The sequence below is a fragment of the Drosophila suzukii genome, chromosome 3 (assembly GCF_043229965.1).
Source record: "Drosophila suzukii chromosome 3, CBGP_Dsuzu_IsoJpt1.0, whole genome shotgun sequence".
NCBI classification, from domain to species: Eukaryota; Metazoa; Arthropoda; class Insecta; order Diptera; family Drosophilidae; genus Drosophila; species Drosophila suzukii.
This window is the reverse complement of record NC_092082.1, coordinates 23,632,694-23,652,426: the sequence shown is the minus strand read 5'-3', so window position 1 is coordinate 23,652,426 and position 19,733 is coordinate 23,632,694. Positions and strand designations below refer to the sequence as shown.

At 39.4% G+C, this 19,733-nt stretch overlaps 2 protein-coding genes and 1 long non-coding RNA gene across 3 annotated transcripts; 2 read left to right on the top strand and 1 right to left on the bottom strand.

Annotated features, from left to right (window-relative positions):
• Positions 1 to 3,731: 3,731 nt before the first annotated feature.
• On the top strand, positions 3,732 to 4,554 carry mRpL21 (mitochondrial ribosomal protein L21). The gene is made up of 2 exons (XM_017088763.4): positions 3,732 to 3,895; positions 3,962 to 4,554. The coding sequence occupies exons 1-2, from the start codon at positions 3,826 to 3,828 to the stop codon at positions 4,495 to 4,497; spliced, it is 606 nt and encodes a 201-aa protein (XP_016944252.3). The 5' UTR covers positions 3,732 to 3,825; the 3' UTR covers positions 4,498 to 4,554.
• A 501-nt stretch (positions 4,555 to 5,055) lies between these two features.
• LOC139353005 (uncharacterized) lies at positions 5,056 to 8,032 on the top strand. Its single transcript, XR_011604080.1, has 3 exons — positions 5,056 to 5,465; positions 5,550 to 5,660; positions 7,375 to 8,032. It is a non-coding gene; the product is annotated as an uncharacterized lncRNA (long non-coding RNA).
• A 4,049-nt stretch (positions 8,033 to 12,081) lies between these two features.
• Positions 12,082 to 12,910, bottom strand: LOC118877527 (uncharacterized). Its single transcript, XM_036816575.3, has 3 exons — positions 12,684 to 12,910; positions 12,451 to 12,627; positions 12,082 to 12,395 (listed from the first exon to the last, which is right to left on the bottom strand). Exons 1-3 carry the CDS (start codon positions 12,855 to 12,857, stop codon positions 12,216 to 12,218), a joined length of 531 nt encoding a protein of 176 aa, XP_036672470.3. The 5' UTR covers positions 12,858 to 12,910; the 3' UTR covers positions 12,082 to 12,215.
• Positions 12,911 to 19,733: the final 6,823 nt, after the last annotated feature.

Below are 19,733 nucleotides of genomic sequence, written 5' to 3'. Positions count from 1 at the left end.
CTGCTGCACTTGTGGCTCTGCTACAGGCTACATACAGTGCAGACCTCTGCATGCTTGGACTAGTGTGAACCACCACATTGCTTTACGTAGCTCCTTGACTTTTGTGAATAGTAATGGCTTCGGACTGCTTTCGGTCAATGGTAGTGGCCTGGCCAGAATTAATCTGAAAGCTCTTGATAATTTTAACAACTGGGGTCCATAATGGCTCTGGACGATGACTGCACTTTGATCGTGCTTTAACTCCTATGCTTCCATCTAAAAATTGTATCCAAAGAATTGAAGCCTATTTCCCTAAGAACACCTGTGGCTCCATTAACGAGACCATCTGATGTATCTACATTGGCCGTCATCATATATTTTGCAGTGGTTTTAAAATCAGTGAGGTACACAAACCTTGTGTTTCTGATGTTTTAATGCCCTAGCTTGTTTCAGACATCTGTTCCTCTGCTCTAAGCTAAGTTGTGCATATTTAACTGAGTCTATAGCTTCCGAGTTAAACTGATCACTGGGAATCGAGTTGAACTTCTCCCTATTGTACCGATCTGTGTCCTGATTGCTTGAGAAAGGGTGAGTTGCGTCTTTAGGTACTTGACTTTCATAGGAAATTCGGTTTCTAAGTAATCTTTTATCATCAGACGACATTTGGCTGGACGCCATGTTATTGAGTCGCATTATTTCTGTGAGTTCGAAAAACTTAAAAGGGCTCCATAGTAAAATCCAAATATAAGCCTAGTACTCGACGAAAATACCAGATTTAGCGAGTGAATTTCGATGGACGCCTTTAGCCGCGGCCCAAAGAATAAGAAATTTAATCTTTGGCGGTGTTCGAGCAAAGGCGATGTGGAGAGTAAAAATTAAAAATAGAAGGAAAACCGCAAAATCGGCTGCTGGAGTTCAGTGCAGATGAAATAGGACGCCTAATCCAAGCTGTTGCCCTTTATTGTGGGATTTCACCGACAGGAAGCAATACCACAACAGGGGCAAGTCCGCAGAATAGTTGAAGTGCTGGAGGATATCCACTAGAGAATCCCAGTGGGAGGGAACATGCCGAGTGGGACTTCGCTCTCTACATGGACATCCTGCCAGGCGTGTCCTCGCAAAAAAAAATAAGATGTGGCCAAAAGAATTTTTTTGCGTTGTACTAATAGAAGTTTTTTTTTTAGCAGAACCACCAGTGATATGATACCCGACGACCTCTCCATTAGGACTCCGTACACCACGTCCACCATCTACTTGGCAGCTCAAGCGGAGCTGGAGGACGCGCTGGCTTCTATAGGGTACACTTTTTCCCGCTTGGGAACACTTGGAGAAGCCATACCCAGGATGCTGGGCGACTTCCTGCAGTATCAGCGGATACTGAAAAACTCTTAGCCGATCTGAGTACTAGGCTATAGAAAAATTTGTGTGACCTTTTTTTTTATATAAGGTTGTTGGTTTATGATGAGTTGAATAGTAGGCCAAGTCAAGACAACATTTTTTGCACTTTATACCCTCTGCACAGAGCCGCTTAAAATTGTAACAGCAATTCTTGTTATCGCTGAAGCGAATAGCTGACCGAGAGAGAGGGTTTTCGCTTCATTGACCGAATTCCGCTTCAGTGAATTTTTCCTCCTTAAGAGATTCACGTGTGGAAAAGAGACGGGAAAAGTCACTACAACTCACTACAACTGCAGCGAAAAATGGGTTCGCACACGCAAATCGATTCAGTATTTTTTCCACGATCTTAGGTGATTTTTATACCCGTTACTCGTAGATTAAAAGGGTATACTAGATTCTTCGGAAAGTATGTAACAGGCAGAAGGAAGCGTTTCCGACCCCATAAAGTATATATATTCTTGATCAGGATCACTAGCCGAGTCGATCTAGCCATGTCCGTCTGTCCGTCCGGATGAACGCTGAGATCTCGGAAACTATAAGAGCTAGGCTATTGAGATTTGGCGTGCAGATTCCTGAACTTCTTACGCAGCGCAAGTTTGTTTCAGTAATGTGCCACGCCCACTCTAACGCCCACAAACCGCCCAAAACTGTGGCTCCTACAGTTTTGATGCTAGAATAAAAATTTTAACTGAAATCAATACCTATCGATTGACCCAAAAAAAGTTTGCCACTCCCACTTTAACGCCCACAAACCGCCCAAACCTGTGACGCCCACAATTTTCATGCTAAATAAAAAATTTTAACTAAAATGTATTGGTCTCGTCAATACCAAAAAAAAATTTGCCACGCCCACTCTAACGCCCATAACGTTTAAATCTGTCTACCGCCGGTAGGTGATGCAATTTAATCTCGCTTTGCTGCTTGCATATCTCCACTTCCATTTGGTCCCTTTAGCTGAGTAACGGGTATCTGATAGTCGGGGTACTCGGCTATAGTGTTCTTCCTTGTTGTACTTGGTGTTTCGGGTTTTTTTTGAGAAGGATATGTATAGGAAAATTGTTGTTGGTGCAGGCCCAAGGAGTTTCCCAACGATTTAGAACCCAGCAAATGATCTCATCCTGAAAATATGTATTGCTATGCTCTTTCTTAAGGAAATTACCGACCTCCAGCTTATGTCCTTCTTGGCATGCGTACATTATTTATCTACAGAAAAGCCATTTGAAGGCGTATCTCCCTCCCAAAGTTGTGGCTTAAGAATTGGATATAGTCAAAGAAAAGTATGTGAGGAAGGTGTTATAAACGGTTCTAGCTTGTGAAAATTCTCGTGACTTCACTATTGGCCAACATAGACCCCATTCAATTTTCACTACGCCTGCCTGAATGAAAATCTCATCCGTGACCAATTTGCTAATAGCAATGAAATAGTCATTAAAATAATAAAATAAATAAATAAATTTAGCTGTTCCCTTCATCGATTTTCTATGTGAACAAGAGGCTATAACGAATGTGATATAATTAAAGGAATGGTACATTTTGCTTCTCCGGTTTGCTTAGCTTAAATATTCTAAATTGAACTCCTTCTATTTTCAACCAAAATTTCTCCTGAACTAAAGATTTTTTGATTTTCTTAAATTTTCGATATATTACTTGCTGTGATCGAAATATCGTAGCTGATTTTCAATATACTATACATAGTAGTCTCCTCGCGCACACTTCCGGTGCAATTCGAAATAGCATTTTCAAAAACTTTCTCAAAATCGTACAGTTAAGTAGTGTAGCGGCGTGCCGAATGAGATAAATTTGGAAAGTGTGATAAATTAGAAGATCGTATAATACATTTTCGTCACAAAAGTTGATAACAGACATTGTTGAAGGTGTTATCGTCACTAGTTTTGTATCTCGGTAAGAGGCGTTTTTCTTTGATTTAGATAAACAGTCCGTCCTTTGAATTTATTGAATCTTGCAAGTAAGGATACGTTTTTGGTCGAGCACTTTTTTCACCGTGGTTCTCAGAATTAGTTAAGAAAATCCCATCAAAAATAGATTTGCAAAATATTGGTCAAACAACCAGCATGATTAAAACCCGTGAATATAAATACAATTATTGATTTATTGAATATTTTCGGAAATGTCCGAATTTGGTAATAATTTTAAGGTTAGTACAAATATTAATTATTGTTATAAAACCAATGTACGATTATATCTTCTGGATTTGAATTCAAATTCTTCGTTAGCGCGCTGTTGCAGCGTGTATAGTGATGCTTCTGTTAAGAGAATAGCTAGATTTGAGCAGAATAGCTAGAGCTGTGTATAACAGAGATGTTAACTCACATAGGTTAACACAGCTGTTTGACGACGCGTTAGGACATTTAACTTTTCGCCGCTTCGCCAACTTTTGTCTGATCTGAATTATTTATGTACTTTTTGAGTTAAAAACAGCAGAAAGCGATGTCATTCTTAGCGCAAGCTGTACGCCAGGTGCTGCGGCAGGTGCCCAATCGCAGTTTATCGCTGGCAGGTGAGTGGATGTGCAGTAAAGTCGATGTAAACAATGTGACATAACAAGGGTTTCAATCTTTTGTAGGTGCCATGCGCTCGCTGAGCATTTCACCGGCTGTTGGGCAGCAAAACAAGCTGGCGACGGAATCGGTGGATATATCCGCCATAGCCAAGGATCAGCAGAAGGAGTGCCAGAGCATCTGCGAGCGAATCAACCGCCAGGTGCAGAAGTCCGAGCAGGGACGCCTGTTTGCGGTGGTCCATCTGTGCGGCAAGCAATTCAAAATAACCCCTGGCGATGTCATCCTGGTGGAGGGATACTGGCCCCCAACGATAGGCGATGAGATCAGCCTGGACAAGGTCCTTCTGGCCGGAGCCCGGGACTTCACCCTCGTGGGCAGGCCCATTCTGGAGCCCGGACTCGTCTCCGTGAAGGCCACCGTGGTGGAGAAGACGCTCAGCCACACGAAGACCCACTTCCGCAAGAAGCGCAGGAAGCAGTACATGCGGATCAACTTCCAGCGATCCCCGCACACCATGGTCAGGATCAACTCGATCGAACTGGCGCGTCCGGTGGACGGGGAAGCACCTCCTTCGGAGCCCTCGAAGCGCTTGTTTTAGTTAAGAATGCTGTTGATCAAGAAAAATAAATCAAATCGTTGCAAGGTAATTAAGAAATCGAAATGAAAATTCTCATAAATTATGGAAGGATGACTTTGGACCTTAGGGAACTTTTCGGATTTCAAGATCTCCTTTTTGTATCACGGATTTAGGTGATTCTGTTCCTAATGTACTTCTTATATGATGTACATTTTAATTATTATTTATACTTCTTACAGAAACATTCTTTAACCGTTTGAATTGTCAATTTATAAGACATTTCCAATAAGTACCAATATAACGTACATGTTAGTGAGGTCCAGGTAGAACTATTTTCTAAAGATCGTAAAAAATGCCCAAAAGTAGTATTTAAATATGAAATATTTGTTTTGTTTAACTGAATACTTTTGTATTAAGACCGACTTTAAATCTTAAAACATCATTAAAAACTTTTTTTGAGCCATCTGGCAGCGCACCAACCCAACCAGTTTTCACCCATCTGGCTTCCTCGGAAAACATAAGCTTTTCCGTCGGTCCGGCAAGTTCTCTACTAAATTCAAAAATTAAGCTCTTACATTTTCATATATACTTTTTCTGTTGATTTCTTAAAGAAAATGCCCTTCCGTCGTCATTTTTTTGTTCTTTCCATCACAAATTCCACTTTCATCTTGATTCAATGACTGGCGAGTTCATCACGGAGCTCGGCAGTATTTACCCAAAACGGCAACCTAGTTTGAAATACGAATCGCCCAGCTCCCCACTTTTGCGCCACAACAAAGACGAGGCGCCATCTCTAATGAAGCAACCGGCAGCAACCGCTGCAATTTTAATGACAACCTTTTATCGTCCATGTTGTTGTTGCCATCTTTCATTAAAAGACGTCGGCAGCTCCACCACCCCGTTTGAGCCATCCAAAACGAACCCCCACTCGACGATTTATGAACTGCATGTGGACCAAAGGATGCCTGCTGCTTTCTTTATCAGCAGATGTAAGTTGCTCCCGAGTCGGCGGCTGTCGTATTTGTTTACGCTGCTCTTTCACTTTTCACTAACCAAAGGCGTTTACTTTTTAGCCTTTGCCAGCTAGAGCTTTTGCTTTTCCCTGGCCCCATTATCCAGTTTGGCCTTTCCGGTTTCAGTTTTGCCAAGGGGGAAATAAAAAATGAAAGAAACTGAGCTTAAAGGTAGGCTCCACTTTGATTGGGCCTAAGAATTGCACTTATGACTGCAAAACTATGCTTGGCATTTTTTTTAAATTAAATATTTTACAAAAAATTTTAAGAATATATAGGAGTATAAAGATAAAGATATAAAAATAGTCTAGCTAAGCCAAAATAAATTTAAAAAAATTTAAATCATAATGTTACTTATAATTTATATTAAAATAAAATCAATCTTAGCCCGTGAAAATCCATATTTATTAGGCTAATCTGTTTTCCTAAATCACTAGATAGAAATGCAATGATATATGTACAATAATTACATTATCGGAGGTGCCACAGAAATCGTGGAACTTAAACCTAAATCGGTAATATTCTGTGGCACTCACGTATATAATTCATTTCTTATTTATTCAATTATTTAACGTGATTCCTTGCCTTATTCTAAAATTATTTTTAATTCTAAATGTAATAATGTAGTTTTAAATAGAATTTAAGTTACTTACATTTGTTTAAATTACCTACCTGATACCTCCTTCCCCTACACATTTACTCCTTAACCATAAATTCAACGTGATGTCTGCGCCTCATCGCTCCTGGCGGCATTCGAGTTGACACCTTCTAAATAAAATCACTTTCGCTCCATATAAAAATGCCATTAAAAATTATGGTTTCGCATCCGCTCCCCCTTTCCTTTCCCTTTCCCCAGTAGGAGCCGACGTCGATGCGTCTAATGGTGCCACATCAAATTTCGCAAATTGCACAAGCAGCACAAATTCAATTGTCGACACTTCGGGCAAGTTTTGCTCAAATATCCATCACAAAAATGTGTATTCCCGCTGCACTTTGCCAGCGACAAATCAAATTTCAATATGGGAGGCGCAGAATAAAAAGAGTAAGCCGAAAGTAGAAACACAAATTGAAAGCATTTTGGTGTGATAAAATTTCACCTGACTGGCTGCGCTGCCTGGTTGGGCAAGTTTTGGGTATTAAACTCCTTCTACTTTTTGCCTTGATTATGTTATTTGCCCAGGAAAATTGCATTTGATGTGCGTTAAGTGACAAAACGGAAATTGCCACCAAGCGGATGCCGGGTTTGTTTGTCTTTTGATGGCGCCCCGCCCTCCATCCCCTGCTGAAAACCACCCACCGTCGAGGTCCATCTAAGCCACCACTTTCTGCCAGCCCTCTCCCTTCTGCCCGCCGTGAAAATCCCATGTAAATGCGGCTCAAGTTGGTCCAAATTTCCTAAATTTATGCGTAGAAGCGTGTGATGTATGAGGCGCAAAGGGGAGATGGCAAAGGAAAGGGGAATGTGGACATAGGCACTGGAAAAAATATAAGAATCTGTGAAAAAACAAAGGTTACATTTCTAATAAGGATTTTCCTAAAATAATATTAATAATATAATATTTTTTTTTAATTTTTAAATATTAGGTTTTTTAATTTATTTCATTAAAATAAAACAGAAATATATGTATTTGACTTCCAATCTCAGAAGTAACTATTTTAAACACCTTTAAAATTATGAAGATTAATTCCTATAAAATTGTTAGGATTAATACCTTTTAATTAAATTCTTTGTGTAAAGATTAGTTCCTTTAAAATTATAAAGAATAATGTGTAGCTTTTACCAAAAAGTACGCAAGGATTTTTTAGAAGGGGGCACTATTGTTTTGTCTACTCATTGATTTAATGTGTTTTTAAAAATCCTAATAACGATGTATCTTACTTTCAGGAAACATTTTCTTAGCGTGCACCAAGGACGAAGGATACTGTATTATGACCACCCATCCATCATCAGCATCACTCAGTTTTGACATATCATTGAAATCTTATGCCAGCGTCGTCATCATCTGTGACGTTTCATTAACCCACCTCCGCCCCCACTCCTCGCACCGCCCATCAATCTGGGGGTGCTGATGGACTGGGGAACGGAGTGGGAGGAATGTGTTAATATCAACAAGCGAAAACTGTGCGAACGCAATCTACCGATTTCCGCTTAACCAAGCCAAACATTGCATTTTTGATTAGACACCAGGCCGACGAGCCCCCAGGCTGGTCAAATCCCAAGAACGAGGATATAGCCACAGCCTTCCAAGGGAATGTTTGCAGGGGTGGCTTTTTGATGTGGTCCGGGGGACTTACGGGCGGGATTCCCGGGTGTGACGCGGGCAATTGATTGTAACTCTACTTTTATTGGTGTTTTGCAATCACTTCTCCCAGTCATATTTGTTTTCTTTTTTTTAGAGTGAAAGCGACCTAAAAATCAATAGCTGCTTACAGCGGTTATTTAATTATAAGGTCAAATGTGTTCAATTTAAAAAAGACATTGTGTTCAGAAGTGCTTTTTTTGTTAAAACATTAGATAATACATATTTGAAATTATTGTATTCCCCACATTTTATAATTATAAATAGTAACAAGGTCGAAATATGGAAAATGTACTACTAAATTTTAGGTACTACATGGAGCTTATTATGATTTGAGAGCATTCAGTGAACACATCAGATGCAAATTTGGTTTCTGGATTGAACATTCCATTTACTTCCTCCACGCTTTGGGTTTCCATCTACCTCTTTTCTTTAACTTTGGGTTTCCCAATCGAAATATTATTTTCGCATCATATCGATCCCAAGCCCAACCCTCGTCTTCATCAATTTGCCTAAAGCATATTACATTCGAATTATAAACTCACATATCATTCTTCGATAAGGGGGATGATGAGGATTTCTGTCACCTTCGCATAACTTGAAAAGTTTTTCTTGAAAATTATGCAAAAATGTGAAAAATGTTGTTTCCGTTCCTTGGGGATATTTTTCAGTTCACTGAATTGTTGTTTGCGATGCCAAAAAAAGTGATTTTCAGCGAGAAGGGTTGCCAGGTTTTTTTTTTGAGCTGCTTCTTTGATAACCTGATGGTGATATGACAATCCACTCGAACTCCCCCGCACGTGTCGCAATTCGAATTTAAATAAGTTCGATGAGCAGCAAAGTTCACAAACAGTTCGGGGCATGGCTTCCCTACTTCGGCTCTTAATGATGAAATTTCAATAAATGTCATTTGGTCTCGCAAAGTGTCAACATGGCACCTACCCGCTCCCTTTTCATCCTTTTGAAAGGGTGCAACAGCTGTCAGCGCCGCGCTCAATGCGTTAATAATGACAGTTTTCCCAATATTTCATTTTTTTATTTTGTGAGTCTAACTAGCCGGGAAATCGAGGGAGAATGGAGCACAGGGCACATGGCTCTGTGCAGTTCTCGTTCTGCCTGTTAAATTTAATTACTTTTCCATTGCTCATACGCACTGTGTGTCCGTGCAAAGCAAAGCATAGACCAGTGTTGCGTGTTTGAAATCAGGGATGAGTCCCACAATAGGCAATCGAAGGACTTTCTAGGGAATAGTCGAAGTATAATATTTTCAGTTTATAAAGGTACCGAACAAGTTTCTGAAAACTGAGATACCTTCTAAGATCCATAAAAGGATCTATATTTTCATATGTGCTAAACACTATCTGTACATACCTAAAGATCAATTAAAAAAATAAGATTTTTTTTATTACATCTGTAGTTACAATATAGATTAAATCTCAATAATAAAGTTTCCATTTAGTGTATGAATACTAAAACCATGAACAAATATTTAAAATAATTTATGTACTTAAAATGTGATTGTAAAATGGCATTGACTTTTTACATATTAGGCAGTATTTCGAATATAAATCTCAATATAAACTCGTATTCATCATTAGATAATTACTTAAAATGTAAAATAATGAATATAAAATCAATTTGTATCTGTGTGTTTCTTTGAGTTTAATAATGTTTTAAAATATATTTTTAGTTAGATTCCGCGGATTGAAATATGTCTAAGCCGCCAGCTCTGAACAAATGCCCAAAGCTGCACTGAGTGCGAAGTTGTGATTGAAAATCGTTGAAATTTGCATGTTACACGAAGAAATTGCCAACTGCGTTGTCACACCCCTCACTGATTGCAAACGGCGACTCCTCGAACGGTCCCCGGTGGTCTGGGGCACCACGTCCTCATCATCATCAATAGTTGACTGTTTCATAGCCAGTTGGCGGCGTTTGTCACAATGGCATTTAATATTTGGACACTGGCACATCCCAGCGGTGTCCCTTCAGGAAATTGTTGGTCGTGACAAAATATTTGATCGGGTTTTTGTGCACATCCTGGTGGCTATATACGCCGATTTGAGGTTTAACTTGCGAGCAGTACAATCGTAAATGAAAATCAGTACATACATATGAACATATGTTCCTTACGCTTTCGCATACCTTTTAAATATCGTTAAAAAACATTTTTAATAGACAGTGGTACTTATGTAAATTCGGAATATAATTGAAAACTATAATGTATAGTTGAAATTGTTAATATTTGTATAGTAACTTCTAAAATTAATGAACAGCAATGCCCTCATTTATTATAGTTTTTAATAGTTCAGATAACTATCATTTGTACACCTATATCATTTACATATGAATAGGTATTCAAAGCAAAGCTTTCATTTATGTGTACTAGGTTTTCAGTAATATCTTAACTTAGTTCACGTAATAATCATTTACACACCATATTTAGTATAGTAAAGTTAAATTTTTCGGTACTTCAAAAGGTTTTCTTTTTTCAATATCTCGTTTGAATTTTCCGCTTGAAAAAAAAATGGTTGGAGATCTATAAAATATAATTACAGTGATTTTATACACTTTTTATAAATCTTTCTAAAAATGGACTTGTAGGTTGTTTTGTTTATTAGCTGGACACATCTTTTGTTCCATGCATATTATGTCCAATGCATCTCCACCAACGCATTTTAAGGACCAGTTTTGAAATGTTGTTTCTATCCCGGACTCGTCGTACGTTCAAGAGGCCAAAACCAAAATTGGTACCTGGCCCTCCACCAACAACTGCACAGCGATGTTTCAATTATTTGCATGAAAACCAAGTTTAGGTCGAATGGGAATTGGAGGTCGGTCTGCTCAATGACTTCCATAAACTATTTTTTGTAATCCGAACTTCTCTGGTTAATCTATTTATACGACGCTCCAACTCACAAAGACGTCGATCGAACGACGATAGCGGTTTATTCCGGTATTTGGCCAGAATTATTCGCTTCCTACGCGTTGCAATCTGAAACAAGTAGTGAAAGGCTTGTCTCATATAATGTCCAGTTAACATACCATCTTTTTTGTATATTTAATCCTAGCTGCCATTATTCCTTCGTATAACAAAATTGTCAAAAAAGTAAGCCAACAAAATTGCTTTTTCTCTGTGCACGTTGTTCAACACTGCTGCTAGTGATGCAGTTTCAAACTATCGATAGTTTGTCAGAGATGTGATGGAATCAAGTTTAAATTATTTTTTTACATATAATGTCTTATAAATAATTCAAAATCTTTTCTTTTTTCGAGGTGAAAGAACTAATTATACCCCAAATAAGGGAAAACACCATTAGCAACAAAATTTAACTAAGTCCACTTTAATATATTTGAACATTACTACACTGAATAAGTCAAGGAATAAATATTTAATATATTAGAAACCGCTTTTTGTAGTTCACTTGCCGCAATTTAAGGACTCCGGAATTTAATGCATCATTATCCATTATGTGACCAAACTTGGCAACAGATTTCCATAATGGCTATTTCATTGGTCAGTCAGCGCCAGATCCCAGGCCATCCTTTATGGCCATAAACCATTCCGCCTACTCTTCACGTTTTACTTGCGGTTTTCGGGCGAATTTCAAAGCCCTTCTGCGCCCAACTGCGGACTTCCACTTCCGGCTGTTGAGTCGTGTGTGAAATATTAAAATTCAATTAAAATGGCGTTAATTCCAGCAGTAGCCCAGCGGCAGAGAACGAATGTCCGATGCCTGCGTCTGTCATAATTGTCAACTCTTGGGAGCCTGATCCGCAGGACAAGCAGCATGTCCTTTGGCATAATGATGCTCATCAACGGACAGGTTGCCATCACGTCCGGAAATCCCGCCGTCCGGCTGTTTTGTGTCCACATCTCAATGGCATCAATGGCCGCCGCTGATTTCCTCTTCACAACTCCCCTTTTTTCTGACTTCTCTCCCGTTTTTGTTCTGCCCGCATGCAAATTGCACTTCAGACGTCCATTTATCATCGACGCATCAGCACCAGAATCGGAATCAGCAGTCAGCCAGAGTCCAGTCAACGATAATGGTTAATTAATAAATATTTCCCTCGAGCTGGGTTCGATTGAGATACAAAAAAAGAACCCTTTTGATATAGAAATTGTATGGAACTGGCTTTTGCCTCGTTCATTCAAGTTGGCCTAGGCCCTTGGACCCGTTTTCATTTGGCGTCGAACTGTTAAGCCATTGACCCACTCGTACAAACTGGTCAACTGTTGAGTCTAGACGGGACTGGGGATACTTTAGGATGGGAAAAAAATAAGAAGGTATGGGTAGAAGTTTTTTTGGCCTACAGATCGTAGAACAGACATAATATAATTTCGGAAAAACATAAAAACAGACCTGTATACAGTAAAAATATATAGCTACATGTACATTTACAGTTTTTTACAGTTTTAAAATTAATTCCTAATCCTTTTCACCTGAGCTCTAAATTCGCAGCACAAGGATGTCGGTCGCCGCACGTTATTTTCGTCGAATGCTTCAAAAATGATAACCGACTTATAGCGACCATGAAGAGGGGGCCCAATGATGTTATCCGCGCGTAACTTTAAAAGGAATGGATTGTACACCAGAACGGTCTGAAAATACATACCATCATGAAAATAATAAAGGCTTAGAAATTACCATGCTCACATCTTTGGTTATAAGACACTTTTCCTTAATCTCGTCCGCGTTCAAGAGGTTTTGGAACCACGATGTGTACCAGTAAGTGTTTTTGTCGAATATCGTAGAGCAAACGTCCCTTGTAACTACGTTAAATACAGTCGGCTCCCAAGTACCGCGATTATAATGGAAAATACTAATCCTGGCCTGAAAATTCAATGGACTTGAGCTCAGTTTGCTATTTTTCAGGAGAGTTAAGTTACGGAAAGGCGATCGGTGCGCGGAAAATTCCATATGGTGGTGGCGTTCCCCGATACGTAAATGCCTTCGGGCACCACTTCGGCCCCCAAGTTGTCCACTTGGAATGCTTCGTGCATGGGAATCGATCCGGGTGGGCCGTCCGTGCACTCCACAAATGTGTCCTCCGGGATCGCCATGTAGTCCGCTGCCCAAATTCCGGACACGGCGACGACGAGAAGCTGCAGAATTTTAAACATTTCTATTTGCGAGCACGGCGTTGATTCGACCTTATATAGCCAATGGTCATTGGGAAAGCCATTTACATTGTAAAGCTATGAGCATATCCCAGATGTTATCGTGCAAAGTACATGCACGCAAAACGAAAGAATTACAAATTAATGTAACTTTATAACGAGTTATTTTAATTTGGTATACGGTACAAACTCGCTACAGCGAAATGTTTATTAACTATAGAATATCAGTTATTAAAATGCGATGATTAGCCTTTAAGACATTAAAAATTATAGTAATTTCTTAGGATAGCAGAATTTGCTATATAAAAGTGTTCTTTTCAGTTATTACCCTGCAGTGCTTAAAAGGTGCTCAATGTGTGCCTAGTTAAATGCATTAATCATTAATCATAAGTTAAAGTTTAACCGTCAAAAAATTAAGAACAGCATTCAAAACATGACGAAAAATCGGATATATTTCCTCTCCACCTGTTTTTTAATCTAACTGCTTGACATTAATAATTACATATATTTTTAAATTTAAGCTTAACAATGGTAACATATCACTTTGTCGTTATGAGGCTTGTTTATTTTGAACTTATCTACTCGAACTTTTTTCCTGCGATAAATGTCCCTCAGTAATATTAAGTGGTGAGCACAATACTAAGCCTTGTAATTATTATTTATTTCTTAACCGGAATTTTAAGGGAACCCACCAACCTACGTGATCAACTCGATCCACTTCGTCAAGATCAATGAAAGTTACTATCACTTTGGACAGGAAAAGTTAAATTGGTACAGGGGCTACAAGAACTGTCGCAAGCTGGGTTCCGATCTGGTGACCTTGGGAAGTAGAAGAGAACGTAATAAATGTTTAGTACTAATTTTCATTATTTCGAATTTATCACCCATAATATTGTACCAAAAATATTTTACCATCAATATTAGCGACTGGAACTACATATATAATATGTTGAAGCGTTCATAGTTACAATTTTTTTGAAGTTTGTGGGCTCTGCTTATAAGTCTTTTATGAGTGGTCTAAGTCGAATAATTTTTGGCATGGCATCCAATTTACACTCCGATGAAACAAACTTGCACTGCGCGGGAAACCGAAGAATCTGCATGCTTAATCTCAATACCCTTTTACTCTTCACTTAACGGGTATACAAAAAAAACCTTATAACTTCTTTAACTGTTGGCTACTAACTAACGCATCATTAACAACCCGTTTATTGTGTAGGGACACTAAGTATCCTATACCCTTAACTATGCAAATCCATTGCGTTGCAATGCAAAGACGTACGCCATTTAAGGTTCGTACTCTAACCGAATTCGAATTTGATTAACAATAAATTTGTAAAAAATGAAGTACATTTAAAACTGATTTGCTAAGAGTCTTAAATGGTATTTCTAGGACTGGCTTAGATTTTCAATCAGTTTATTGTCAGTTGCGCGGAGTAATTTACAGATTTAAAAAAATATTTCAACAAAGTAAGTACACTCTTTAAGTTATTATAATTTCGGTATACAAATCTGGTCGATCCATAAAAACATTATCTGAATTTGAAAATGACATTTACAGATGTATTGCCATTGATTATTTGGCTCACATGACTCATGTTGTTTACCTCAGTTTAGATTTCTCGGCTTTCGAAGTCCCCAAAAAATCGCAAAGCATCCCAGCCCTTCACCCTCGTATTTTCTCCCAATTTTATTCAGCTCGAGGGCTTCAGGCTTTAAGGATTTCCTATTGCAGGGCCCAAATCGCGTTCAATATTAGTTGTATTTTGTGTGCTTAAGCAGCCCTTCAAGTACTCACCGTCTGTTTGATTAGGCATTCCGGCTGCCGAATAAATACCAATAAACGAGGAAGCAGAAGGGGATTCCAGGTGTCAACTGTACACAACAACACCCACTTGAGTTGTTCGGGGGGCAATGCGGAAAGGGAAAGGGGATTCCCCGACTTGAGTCAATATTTGATGTCGTAGCTGAAAGTTTCACTAACAACTTTTTGGGTTCCTTTCCGTGCTCCCCTTTTTGCCGTGTCTGTCTCCTTTGTCGGAGGTCAAGTTATTGGCTCGTGTTTGTTCAATTTTTAAATTTTATTTCCACATAGTTTTCGGAGTGGAAGTTGAGTTTCGCAACGAAACCTCCTGTGGAACGCCTCATTGATTGCCCATTTAGAACCGCAAAATTTAATTTATCTGCCATCAGTTGATGTTCTTGCGGTTTGCCAATACACGGCACTGCCCAAATGATATCGAAAGAAGGTTCCACACATAATATATATTTATATGTGTACGTATCTAAAGCCCCACCCAGGATTGTGGCCCTTTGTTTGGTATAACCCATGTCAAAAATTGTACAACAGTTCGGTTTTTTTTTGCTTGTTGCTGGTTTTCTGATAACATTTGGCTGGGTAGTCATGTGTGATTGTCTGAGTGAGTGTGTGTTTAAGATATCATCTGTCTCTGACGATACCAAGCAGTCCCCAAAGACCCCGGAACTCCGGAACCCCGGAGTCCCGGAACCCAGCAACCGAACCCCAAACCCAAATCCGACTCCAAGCCCCAGTCCGCAATCGAAGGACGTCAGGCACTTCCGTTGGCTGCCATTGCCACCTGCTGTTTGACACCTAAATTCGCTTATTGTTGCCTGCTTTGGATTTACTTTTATGAACTTGTCCGCTCATAGGGGAAATCTATACCTAGCACTCAGAAAAAAGTAGTAGTAATATGTCAACGTTAGTTTAACCAGTTAGCATTATTATAAATTAACATTTATAGTATAAGAAAGTGTGTCTAGGAACTACAACTATCGAAGTTCAAAATGATGTGTTCGAAGCTATATCTAATTTTATTTTATTTTATAATAAACAATTAGGAAACAAATGATGTTTGGATTAGGTAAATAATATCTATGCTCATTATAATGTAAAGAAAAAGTGATACTGTTGACAAGAGTCACCATTGTGTTTTTCACTCCTGTATTAGATTTGTGGAATATTTTATGTTTGGAACACAAACATAAAAACTTTATCCCAAAATAATTATCTAACTCAGAAAGATTGGAACCTTTAAAAACAAACTCGTCTCAGTACTTAAGATAACAGCACAGTTCCCGGAACCACAGGACGGTTATTGTAATTTTAAATATTTTTCCCAGTGAACCTTTGAGCTTGCTGAAATTTCAACACTTCATTCAATTCGCAATTCGTTTCAACAATTGAAATGCGATTAGCGGCAAGGTGCACACGGGGGAAATGAATGAGTGAGTGGGGCAGGATGAAGGGTATTCGGATTCGGGAGCGGGTTTTGCGATGGCTACATTTTTGATTTATGTGAAATTGAGTTAAATTCATCCACACATGCCCACCCACCGCACACATCCTGCCCCAGGCATCTGTGCCGGTCCTCGGTTCTCATTGTAGCGAACGCGTCCTAATCAAGGCTATTCACTTGCCATAAATCAAATTAAATGGCTGTCACATATCGCCGGGCGCCAGTGGGCCTAAAGCGCCTCCTCAACCTAATCCTCCTCTTTGTCCTGGAGCTCCAGCTCCACTTCACACTCCCCTTCTCTTCCTTATTCTATAGAGGATGGTGTACCATTGTAGTTTGCGCTGTCAGCTAAGCATAATTAAAAGCGAGGAAAAGTGCGAGGAAATATGGACTTTGGATCAGGATTGGGATACTCGTATTAAAGGGCAAGATGGTATTTTTTTTATCTAATTGAGTACAATTTTCGAAGAATTAGTCCTTTAATTTTCTGATTGATGAAGAAAATATAAATAAATAAAAAATTAAAAAAGCGCCTAAAGTCAAAATAAAACAAGGAAGAACGCTATAGTCGAGTACCTCGACTATCAGATACCCGTTACTCAAAGGGAAATGGAGATATGCAAGCAGCAAAGCGAAATTAAAATGCGCCACCTACCGGCGGTAGACAGATTTAAGCGTTATGGGCGTTAGAGTGGGCGTGGCAAATTTATTTTTGGATCAATCGATAGGTATTGACGACACCAATACATTTCAGTTAAAATTTCTTATCTAGCATCCAAATTGTGGGCGTCACAGGTTTTCGCGGTTTGTGGGCGTTTAAGTGGGCGTGGCAAACTTTTTTTTAGGTCAATCGATAGGTATTGGTGAGAACAATATATTTCAGTTAAAATTTTCTATCTAGCATCAAAACTGTAGGAGTTTCAGTTTTGGGCGGTTTGTGGGCGTTAGAGTGGGCGTGGCAGTCTACTGAAACAAACTTGCGCTGCGTAAGAAGCTCAGGAATCTGTACGCCAAATCTCAATAGCCTAGCTCTCATAGTTTCCGAGATCTCAGCGTTCATCCGGACAGACAGACGGACAGACGGACAGACGGACATGGCTAGATCGACTCGGCTAGTGATCCTGTTCAAGAATATATATACTTTATGGGGTCGGAAACGCTTCCTTCTGCCTGTTACATACTTTCCGACGAATCTAGTATACCCTTTTACTCTACGAGTAACGGGTATAAAGATTGAACCCAGAAAGTATTCTGACGTCCTCATCTGAGTTAAAAATGTTCTTCAAAATATAACGAAAGTTTTAAAGGTGAAAATGTTTTCATTGTGCTTGAATCAAGTTGAATTGGCGGTATTTACATTATATATCTCAACAACTAAACTAGTAGTCCAGTCAATACTGTATACTTATTAAAAAGTTGTTAAATAATCTCGTTATATTTTCTCTTTTCACGATTTCGCTGTAACCTTAAAAACATTGATGCCAAAATGTACTTACACGGGTTTTAAGAACGAATGTTCTTAATAACATTTTTCTCTGTTCAGGTAAATTATTAATGAACTCCCTAAGTATTTTGTAATATTTTGATAGGGTGCACAGTTGACCCGTTTCGCTCCACTCTCCTCTATTATTTCCAAAGGATAATTTCGCTTTCGGTCCACCGATCTCACTGATCCTGACAACTTCCCTTCCAGATTCAAATACCTTTTCCTTCATCCCAGCTTAGTCCGCAGTTGAAGTCCCTTCCAGCCCCGATTAATCTGCCACCTTGATTAGCCCGTCATCCATACTGCAGCAGATGTCACATGGAATTTTCCCCCTCTGGTGGAAATTCTTTAGCCCCCTCCCCTTCCCCGGGGCGGAACATTCGAGTGAAGTGTAGCTAATTTACTGTGCCTCCGATTTTCGCTGCAGCCTGGGAAAAATCCTTTTGACTTCAAAGAAGAACTGTTGCTTGGAGTGCGTGCTGGGCAGAGAAGGGGGTTTGGGGCCTGGGGTGGGTCCTGGAAGGTCCAACAATGTTGCCAAACACTTCACGTGGTAGGCTCCCCCTCCTTCGGTCCTTTGACACTGTCAAACGCGCTTTCTCCCCGCTTTTCCCGCTTTCCCCGCTTGAAGTGCATTTGTTTTTTGGCTTTTGTTTTAATTGGCTTGCGCCCGGGCTTGAAGGAGTCGTGATCCTTTACTCCTTTCTAGCAAACTACGCTCCCCGGCCGCCTCGCTCATTAAACATTTACTCTCGACGCTTTGTCGGCGTGAACTTTGATGTTGACTTTGGTCCCCATGTCCCACGGGTCCAGAGGGCCTCGGAGATAACCACTTGAGATTGCATCCTCCTCTCTCGTTTTGTCTTTTCAAAATGCATTCTGCCGCAATTTGCGGCTCTCGTTTGGGCCAGCATTTCATCGCGATGCCATCAACCCCCTGGATATCCCGCTTTGAGCCCGGCCGAGTCCTCGGCTCCTCTGCAGTTGCATCTTCACATTGCGCCTGGGATCCTTGTGGGCTGCGTGTGTTTTTCGCATTTCCACAAAGAATTAACATGCGATTTGTCAGGCAAAGGTGTTGGTGCTGGGCTTTCTACCTGTAATGTAATGAATACGACATCTTCACTAGAGCTTAGATTGCTCTAGTTTTTACAATTTTAAAATAATTTAATTTTATCTATAGATAGTATGTTAGTATTGCTAATATGTTTATTATATTTTTGAAAAGATTACAACAAAATGGTATACAATTTTCAACATAGAAACTAGTTTTACTGGGCACACATATTTTACGTTAAAACATTTTCAGACAACGCCAACCCCAAATTCAACCAACTTTTTGTAACCCCAACTGGCTTGCACTTTTCAACACAAACCCAAGCCGCACAACAGTATGCAACAATTTTGCCAATTAATAGAAGAGCGAACTGCACTATCGGAAGGCACACGTGGGTTTAGAAATCTAACTTAAAACGCACATGTCATAAATCAAAGGGGTTTTGCAAGTGGGGGGATTCGGGTGCTGGGAGCTGGGTGCCGAGGACTACGACTTTGGCAAAACTATTCACAATACAATTGCTATGAGGAGAGGCCCATTGTCAGGAAGTCGTGTGTGTGCGTTGTATGGCAATTCACTTAGGACTCCAACTCCATATCCATATCCAGTTGCAACCCTCAGTTGACATCGTTTACGGAGCTATTCAGCAAGCGACTACCTGTATTTATGGCCCGTGCCTGTGGCCAGTGTTGCTTGGGATCTGGTTAGATTCATCTGAGTACATCAGCGACACTAATATCTATAGATATAGCATGATTTTTTACGATCTTCTGATAAGCCTGGGATAATAACGTAACAATTTATTTTTATTGAAGGATTTGATATCTGTAAGTTATATTAAATATATTATTATATTATAAAAATATATATAATATAAATTATATATATATAAAAATAAGAAAATTTACAACTTGATTTTAATTCTAAAATCTTAAGATAACACGATAGACCCTGTTTTGCCATTGCGGAAATAGAATAGAATAGAAGCTGTAACCAATTCTGATATCGAGAATTAA